General features: G+C 51.7%; 1 protein-coding gene across 3 annotated transcripts in view; it reads right to left on the minus strand.

The window, feature by feature from the left end:
- Positions 1-10000, minus strand: part of LOC143504541 (cotranscriptional regulator ARB2A homolog) — a 44455-nt gene that overhangs the window by 11524 nt on the left and 22931 nt on the right. The window contains exon 4 of one of the 3 annotated variants that reach the window (XM_076995947.1): positions 1063-1285. The exons of the other annotated variants lie outside the window; for them this stretch is intronic. Within the exon in view, the coding sequence (XP_076852062.1) occupies positions 1250-1285 (36 nt within the window). The 3' untranslated portion in view covers positions 1063-1249. Of the gene's footprint in view, positions 1-1062; positions 1286-10000 lie in introns of those variants that run through there. 3 annotated transcript variants of the gene reach the window in all.

A 10000-nucleotide genomic window follows, 5' to 3' on the forward strand; every position in this document is an offset into this window, starting at 1 on the left:
GGCTGGGCGTTCTGATACCCCTACCCCACGAGGCTGGCATTTCTGATACCCTACCCACGAGGCTGGCGTTCTGATACCCTACCCACGAGGCTGGTGTTCTGATAACCCCTACCCACCCCACGAGGCTGGGTGTTCCGATACCCTACCTCACGAGGCTGGTGTTCCGATACCCTACCTCACGAGGCTTGGTGTTCCGATACCCTAACACCCACGAGGCTGCTGCGTTCTGATACCCTACCCCACCGAGGCTGGTGTTCTGGAAACCCTACCCATGAGGCTGGTGTTCTGATTACCCTAACCCATGAGGCTGGTGTTCTGATACCCTACCCCACGAGGCTGGCGTTCCGATACCCTACCTCACGAGGCTGGTGTTCTGATACCCTACCCCACGAGGCTGGCGTTCTGATACCCTACCCCACAAGGCTGGCGTTCTGATACCCTACCCCACGAGGCTGGCATTCTGATACCCTACCCACGAGGCTGGTGTTCTGATACCCTACCCACGAGGCTGGTGTTCTGATACCCTACCCCACGAGGCTGGGTGTTCCGATACCCTACCTCACAAGGCTGGTGTTCCGATTACCCTACCCCACGAGGCTGGCGTTCTGATACCCTACCCCACGAGGCTGGTGTTCTGATACCCTACCCCACGAGGCTGGTGTTCTGATACCCCTACCCCACGAGGCTGGTGTTCTGATACCCTACCCCACGAGGCTGGTGTTGCGATACCCCTACTCCACGAGGCTGGTGTTCTGATACCCTACCTCACGAGGCTGGTGTTGCGATACCCTACTCAACGAGGCTGGGCGTTCCGATACTCTGCCCCCACGAGGCTGGTGTTCCAATACCCTACCCCACAAGGCTGGTGTTCCAATACCCTACCTCACGAGGCTGGTGTTCTGATACCCTACCCCACGAGGTTGGGTGTTCTGATACCCTACTCCACGAGGGCTGGTGTTCCAATACCCTACCCCACGAGGCTGGTGTTCTGATACCTACCCCCACGAGGCTGGTGTTCCCGATACCCTACCCCCACTATGATGTGTGTTGAATGTGGAATATGAACTAATTTGAAATAAACATCGACAAGGGGGTTAAATGCCGGAAGCTCTTGGGGACTGGCTGACCCGGCGACCTTTGAACCTTCTCCAACACACCTGCCTCGTCTGCACATGTGACCAGACGCTGAGGGAGGTGGAGAGAAACTTTGTTCTGTGGCCTCTCTACTTTACCTCGCCTTCATCTGAGTTCAGGGAGGAGTCAGTGGACCACTGTTACCTGCTGCCTGAAGCAAGAGAGAGAGAGAGAGAGAGAGAGAGAGAGAGAGAGGAGAGAGAGAGAGAGAGAGAGAGAGAGAGAGAGAGAGAGCGCATCAGCGAGCAAGAGTACTAACATCCGATGGCGCCGACAGCTTTAATCAACCAACGAGAGGATGAGCCTCTGGACCACAGGGAGGGGGAGATGGAGGAAGAAAGAGGAGAAATAAAAAATGAATAAAAAACCTTTAAAAGCAAAAGGGGAGCGTAACTCTGGCGGGCGTGTGCCACCCTGGCGGGCGTGTGCCACCGACACTTGTGTAATGAGAGCAGGGACAGATCTGTTCAGTAGGTCACTACCACCTGCGCTTACATGTGTAAGGAATGTTTGTTGGCCTGAGAATGGAGGAGAGAGAGAGAGAGGGCATGGGCACAGGCCTGGCCAGCGTGTGAAGGTATCTGCGGGGCTTCCTCCTGCAGCAAAACATCTCCGGCATCATCAGGGACTGCGAGCAGAAGACAATCTGCCCCTGCCTCCTTCCTCAGACTCACTGCGTGCGTGCGGGCATGTGAAACCGGGGCGTGTGACACCAGGACGTGTGTGTGCGAGCGGGCGTGTGGCAAGCAGGCGTGTGAAACCGGGCGTGTGTGTGTGAGCGGCGCGTGTGAAACCGGGCGTGGTGCACAGGCTCTTTAACTGCCGTAGGATCGAGAGGCCGTGCTGTGATATTAAGCAATAACACAACTGCAGAAATGTAAGGAAAAGAATGAATCCAGAGATCCAGAGACAAATCAGACATGCAGATCAGACATGCAGTGTTAAAGTTGTAAAGAGAGATACTCGTATTCATTCCACAAGAACTCCAGCCATCAAACACAGCGCACCAGAATCCTACCAAGAGCCAAGACGTCTCAACATTAAACATTCTGCTGTTTCTGGTTTTTGGGGTTTTTTTTTTTTTTTTGCTTTTTTATTTTTTTTAAAGGCAGCACGCAAGAATCAATCACAGATTGATTTTGGTGTATATATCTTTATTGTCAAAGGATTAATGATGAATTTTTCATTTGATGAGTCAGGTGGAACCAGTGTGCTCAGGCGTGGGGCGGGTGGAATTCTAATACCCCCTCTGGCAAATCAGCCATAATGCAATGGGCTTGTTTTCTCCCCCTTTGTGCCCACACTCCATCATAATCTATTTGCTTTTAGCACCTCGTGTAAGGGACCCTGAGATATCACACAGACACACACGAGGAGGGCCCCGCACACCGCACAAACCCACCAGGCGCCGGGACACCCCTCCTCCTCCTCCCTCGATGAAGACGTTTTCAGAGCACACACGCATGCTCCGATATGCCCAAGCAGCCCCAAACAAAAGCCACTGTTCTCTGAGCCCCCGCATGCATTCCAGCGCTGATCAAAATGTTAATTACATCTTAGTGACGGGGTTTGGGGGAGGCTCGGTTCTGCTATGTGTGCAGTCTGTGCAGCAAAACACGCTCCACTCAGGGTTTCACATCCCACCAGCCCAAATTCCTAGTGGTTGTCAAATTAAGTCACCAAGCAAAACCTGCTATTACGCCAAAACCCATTAATAATGAACTTAAAATCCCTGAACACAAAATCACACAATTTCAACCTCCATCACTTGATTTTCATGATGCATAAAACATAATAACGATATTTGCAGTACAACAGCTCTGTGACGCGTTGTCTGTAACGCCCACGTTGCCTTTTTACTCAATTTTAAAATTCTTCCTAATTGTCGGTGTTTCGCTGTACACAGCGACATAAAGAATCTGTCCAACACTGTAACTGCTGGTTTCTGAAAGGCTGGAAGAGTCATTTAAACTGTGGCAAACACAGACGAAAAACACAGCTTAACCACCTGCAAAACAAACAGGGACGTGGCACGCCCAGAAACCGTCCACCGCCTCGCAGAAAACGCTTCCTCGCTGCCTCGTGGTCGTATATCGGCCCTTTCTCTTTGGCAGTGGCCACACATCCAGCTGTGGTATCGCTGCTGCCAGACAAATGGCACTCAGAAGAGCAAAACGCAGAAGAACACGGCCCTGCACACCAAACAGGCCTCTCACCACCAAGCTTCTGTCAGAGGGGTTTCCATCGAACCACGAGAACATCGCTGGGAAACAACTCGGTACAATTACATGCTGGGTGAGGTTTTCCAATTGACTGTGAGGCCACCTGGTTTAGTGAGAATACACTTATTTGACAAGGCACACACACAGGCGGAGTTAAGGGAGGGGAAAAGTTGGAGCGGATTCAGAGCAGCTTGGTGGTGGAGGTGGGTGGTGGAGGTGGTGGTGGAGGGGGGGACAGGAGCTAAAACAAACATGGCGAGAGCTCTAGAGAGCCCCAGCGCTCGGAGAGAATGGCCGGCTTGTCAGTTACACTACAGCAAATCGACAAAAACACACTGAAAGCAGAGGGAAGCATTAGATAGCAAACCCCACATCTGGCTATGTCAGGTAATCCCAGGGATCTTGCACACTGATAGACACAGGGGGGTTTTTTTTTGGGGGGGGGGGGGGGGGGGGGGGGGGAGGGGGGGGTTGTCTTTATGACTGATAGGCAGAGTGAGGTGTCTGTGTCTGCAAACGTCAAATGTGAGGAGCTGTGGGTGGAGCAAATACATTCACATGATCAAGTCTGAGAGGAATTGACACAAGATCCCGTCCAGCACTAATGGAGCTACGGGTGACGAGCGTTCGCTGTGGATCTGGAGACACCAGCAGGCGGGCGAAGAGCCGACCCGAGGCACTGATTACTACCGGTCCACAAAGTTTCATCTCGTATGATCAGTAAATCTACATCTGAACACTGTAATCAGTGAGATCCATTAGTAATTTTAGAAACATGGTGTTCTTGGCACCGTGTAAAGGGAAAAAGCGAGACCGGACAGTCAGGTCACAGGATGTAACACTGCGTGTGTGCTACACCAGTCCAAGGGGACAGGAAAAGCATCAAAGTTAATCATCTCCCAAGGACAGCATGTGATCTCACATCAAATCATCCCCAAGGTGTTTGCAAGTCTAACTCCAGCTGTGTATCGCCAGTGATACATACATACCGACACGCAAGCACACATGCACAGACTCACACCCTCACACACACACACACACACACACACACACACACACACACACACACACACACACACCTAGAGTGCCCTTCCAAACCACCTCTAATTTCCACCTCAGCTACAAGACAGAATGTAGCAGTACCACCATGCCTATGAGGGAAAAATCTCCCAATTAAAGGCGTATAATGTAAGTGCTCAACACACCACAGGGCAGACATGGCAAAACTTCATTTAAGGGAAGCTGCTTCTTTCTCCAGGAGCCTAGAGCATAATGCTGACCGAACGCTCTACCACTTAACTGAAATAGCCCCAAACCCTGAAGAACTCATATTTCTACGCATCTGGAAATACAGAATTTTTTTTGCCATAGGAACACCAACAACAGGCTCACTTGATCTAATTGATGCCAGTCATATTCTGCTGGCCTGTCAGAGAGCGTATCCGTCTGGAATAGAACGGGGTGCTTGCAATACAAATCTACCACTCCATGGATTCTAACAAAGACAATGAAGCACAACAGTTCAACAAGCTTTCAAACACTCGTCTTTGTGTACTTCCCTTTCTGGGAGAGTGTCACAGCAGACGAACACTGTGTCTTGGCTTTTAAGCCAAGATCAACAACAGAGAGGTGTGTGCTGTGACATCTACCAGTGCTTCTCAGATACCAGGTCCCCAGAAATGGGAATTCAAGAAACCCCAATTCTGCATTAAGACTGACACACACCAGTGGAAAATAATATCAACTGTGTCAGGAAGGTTTTAGAGGGGGGGGATGCGTCGCGTTGCACATTGGCGGGCAGGTCCCTTGATATAATCACCTCAAGAAAAGCACCATGCAAGGTTGGCAACCTTGATCATATACCAGATGTCTACAGCAGAAGAGAAAAGAAGAAAACAGACATGTTATACACTGTGAATCCCACGAACCAAGACCTTCCATAATGAATCCACCATACCAGAACTCAAGTTTAACTCAATTTAACACCAACTCCAATCACGTGGGAGAAATACTTCAGTTCGAATCAAAAGATTCAAGATCGCTCTGCGCGTTCCTATAAATCCCAATCTGACCAATCTGGTCAACCAGGTGATAATAATGTGGGATTATTAACGGGCTCATAAACGGCGCAGGAGTGTGACCAACCAAAGACACCACGAGTGAACCGTCTCACTCACACCACCAGTGAACCGTCTCACTCACACCACCAGTGAACCGTCTCACTCACACCCTCGAGTGAACCGTCTCACTCACACCAACCACAGTGAACCGTCTCACTCACACCACCAGTGAACCGTCTCACTCACGCCACCAGTGAACCGTCTCACTGACGCCACGAGTGAACCGTCTCACTGACGCCACAAGTGAACCGTCTCACTCACGCCACGAGTGAACCGTCTCACTCACGCCACGAGTGAACCGTCTCACTCACGCCACGAGTGAACCGTCTCACTCACGCCACGAGTGAACCGTCTCACTCCACACCACGAGTGAACCGTCTCACTCACACCACCAGTGAACCGTCTCACTCACACCACCAGTGAACCGTCTCACTCACACCACCAGTGAACCGTCTCACTCACACCACCAGTGAACCGTCTCACTCACACCACCAGTGAACCGTCTCACTCACACCACTAGTGAACCGTCTCACTCACACCACCAGTGAACCGTCTCACTCACACCACCAGTGAACCGTCTCACTCACACCACCAGTGAACCGTCTCACTCACACCACCAGTGAACCGTCTCACTCACACCACCAGTGAACCGTCTCACTCACACCTCGAGTGAACCGTCTCACTCACACCTCGAGTGAACCGTCTCACTCACACACGAGTGAAACCGTCTCACTCACACCTCGAGCCTCTGTGTCTCTCAGTCTCAGTCATTTTCCTGAACACATAAAGTGTTGCACCATGTAAATCCTTCAAACTCCGTAGTCAGAAACTAATTAAGCCATTCAAAATAACATTGCTGGTACCTGTACGCAATCTAGCTTCGCTCCACTGATGAGTCTTTCAAGGCCCGAGGCCAAGTTAAAAAAGCTCACTAAAAAAGCGGCAGAATTTTAATTGAACAGGAAAACCTGAGGAGCCTCTCGGTATTCTTCTTCCAACAACAGTGAAAGGTAAGCGTGCCCCCCACAAGAAGATCTCACCGTGTTCTTCTGCGCCTCCACAGCCAGACAAAGACCAAAAGGAAACCTTTGATCATTGTGGAAGTTCAGAACCTGCCGTTTCAACCCAGCCGCGCTTCCCCACACAAACCTGTGACCTCGTGACACTTTACATGTGCTGGTTCATCTAAATCAAAACTAACAAACCTGCATGATCAACCAGCACCTTAAGCTCCCGCACCATATACATCTGCTTACGAAGCAGGAGGGAGGGGTGTGGTGTGTGTTGTGCGTGTGTGTGTATGTGTGTGTGTATGTGTGTGTGTGTGTGTGTGTGTGTGTTGATGCCGTTCTTGTTTGCAGGCCAGAGTTGCATGTCCACCGCAGCTCAGAGCCATGCTGATGATCGTAAGGGAGATGAATGAGTGATCCAGCGTGCGCGGTGAGCGGTGGGGTGGTCCCAGCGCCCTGAGCTGTGTGGGGCAGAGCAGGCAGGGGTCTCTGTAAGCTGGCTTCTTCCTGGGGCATCAGGGCGAGGACCTGCTCCACAAAAACCAGTCTACAGCTGGGGTTAGACCTAGTCAGTCTGCAGCTGGGGGTTAGACCTAGTCAGTCTGTAGCTGGGGTTAGACCTAGTCAGTCTATAGCTGGGGTTAGACCTAGTCAGTCTACAGCTGGGGTTAGACCTAGTCAGTCTACAGCTGGGGTTAGACCTAGTCAGTCTACAGCTGGGGTTAGACCTAGTCAGTCTGCAGCTGGGGTTAGACCTAGTCAGTCCTGCAGCTGGGGTTAGACCTAGTCAGTCTACAGCTGGGGTTAGACCTAGTCAGTCTACAGCTGGGGTTAGACCTAGTCAGTCTACAGCTGGCGTTAGACCTATTCAGTCTACAGCTGGGGTTAGACCTAGCCAGTCTACAGCTGGGGTTAGACCTAGTCAGTCTACAGCTGGGGTTAGACCTAGTCAGTCTACAGCTGGGGTTAGACCTAGTCAGTCTGCAGCTGGGGTTAGACCTAGTCAGTCTGCAGCTGGGGGTTAGACCTAGTCAGTCTACAGCTGGGGTTAGACCTATTCAGTCTACAGCTGGGGTTAGACCTAGCCAGTCTACAGCTGGGGTTAGACCTAGTCAGTCTGCAGCTGGGGTTAGACTTATTCAGTCTACAGCTGGGGTTAGACCTAGCCAGTCTACAGCTGGGGTTAGACCTAGCCAGTCTACAGCTGGGGTTAGACCTAGCCAGTCTACAGCTGGGGTTAGACCTAGTCAGTCTACAGCTGGGGTTAGACCTATTCAGTCTACAGCTGGGGTTAGACCTAGCCAGTCTGCAGCTGGGGTTAGATCTAGTCAGTCTACAGCTGGGTTAGACCTAGCCAGTCTACAGCTGGGGTTAGACCTAGTCAGTCTACAGCTGGGGTTAGACCTAGTCAGTCTACAGCTGGGGTTAGACCTAGTGCCCACACGAGTCCAGAGCAATGATCACGGCTGACAGAACTGCAGAATCGTTAGCTTTGTTGTGAATTACAAAACTGTTGGACAATTAGCCAAGAAAACGAATGACCTTCTCCAGCAGCAGCTACGCCACGACTATCACTTCACCGGCGAGGACTGCCAGTGTCGTTTCTAAAAGCAGTGGTCTCCTTTCTGAATTGCCCCCGCACAGCCTGACATAACTCGGGGGATTTGAGCTGCCCCCAAACACCTGGCAACCTGCAGGGCAATAGTGGCACCGGTGGAGGTTCGGGCTCGCAGCCCGGGGTGGGTCCACAGCGGCAGCCGTGGCCTCTCGCCCCTAACCACCCCCACCCCCACCCCTGCTAGACGGGGCAGGCTGGCAGCGAGTGTCCCTGAAGTGGGTCGCCCCACGGCTGTGCCACAGAGCTCTGCTCCCCTTTCTGGAGACGACGGCGTCTCTGGCGCCTCCTGGCACGCGGGAGGAGGTTGAGGGCTTGACTGAGAGCGATTGGCCCTTTCTGGGTCAGATCCCATGACACTGCTCGCTTGGCAATGAACAGAAACGAGGATAAATAAACCAGTGGTGCTGGGGGACAGAAGCTACCTGCTACACACCGACTGCCCTGCACACCGTGGCCAAGGTCTCCCTGCATTCGCAATTACTGTTATGGTGGATTTATTTTTCTCTTAGTATGCCTTTGCTATTTTGCCCCCCCCCCCCTTATTTCCTATGCACTCCTGTCCCCTGTAGAGGAAGAACAGCCCATGGACTTCAAAGAGAGCAGAAAAGGATGGAAGGAGAAAAGATGGTGGAGAGAGAGGGGGAGAGAGAAAGAGAGAGGTTGGAACTGGGTCACAGACACTGCAGTTGACTTATTCTGGCCAGAGAGAGAGAGAAAGAGAAGGAGAGAGAGAGGGGAGGGAGAGGGGAGGGAGGAAACAACTCCAAGTCTCTGAAAACCAAAGGAGTGGTGCAGATAGAGGAGAGAAAACAGACGACTGGCACACACAGCCACCATCGTCCGTCACTACGGGTCTGCTGCCAAAAACCTGACGCTGAGCAAATTTACTCTTGTAAGACAAACACGGGAACATAAACCGAAAGGGAGAAGAAAAACCCATAAACCCATAAACCCATAAACCCATGCAAAACCCAGTCGATTAACTGTTCATAACAGACACAATGAACCAGATTACTTAGTTATCGCTTAAAAGTAAACAGTGGAGGCGTAAGGCAGGTCCAGACGCTTCAGAGGCGCGGTGGACAGAGAGCCAATCCAGTATCATGCTGTTCTGTGGTGTGGGGGGTGTGGTCAGAACTGTCTCCTCCCACGGCCGGCTGCTGTCTACAGTGTGGTGGGTGTGGTCAGGTCTGTCTCCTCCCCGTGCCGGCTGCTGTCTGTGGTGTGGGGGGGTGTGGTCAGAACTGTCTCCTCCCCCGGCCGGCTGCTGTCTACAGTGTGGTGGGTGTGGTCAGGTCTGTCTCCTCCCCCGGCCGGCTGCTGTCTGTGGTGCGGTGGGTGTGGTCAGAACTGTCTCCTCCCCCGTGCCGGCCGCCACACCTCACAGTCCTACTGCAGACTGACCCACTTCAGTGACACAAGCACAAAGAACGAAAACTCGAATGTGTACGAACCAAAACTACAATTTCAGATACCGAAAACGGGCCCAAGTGTCCAACAGATTCCACACAACAGCACAAAAGAAACCTAGAACTCACACACACACACACACACACACACACACACACACACACACACACACACCACACACACACACACACAACACACACACACACACACACACACACACACACACACACACACACACACACACACACAACATCCCATACACTTCCTGTGTTCTCCGTGCAAATCTGCCCCAAATGTCTGAAGACTCCCGAACGAAAACCCAACTTTACACACTTGTGTCTCCCATCACCATTTTATTTAACGGTTAACGGGTAAGCAAGTCGCTCCCTGTAATACAGCCTAGGGTCTGAAACCACACAACATACCTTGACCAAAACACCAGAGCCTGTTGACAACTGTATGAAGTTATGACACTGATACGCTGTT

Source organism: Brachyhypopomus gauderio, unplaced genomic scaffold (assembly GCF_052324685.1).
Source record: "Brachyhypopomus gauderio isolate BG-103 unplaced genomic scaffold, BGAUD_0.2 sc292, whole genome shotgun sequence".
NCBI classification, from domain to species: Eukaryota; Metazoa; Chordata; class Actinopteri; order Gymnotiformes; family Hypopomidae; genus Brachyhypopomus; species Brachyhypopomus gauderio.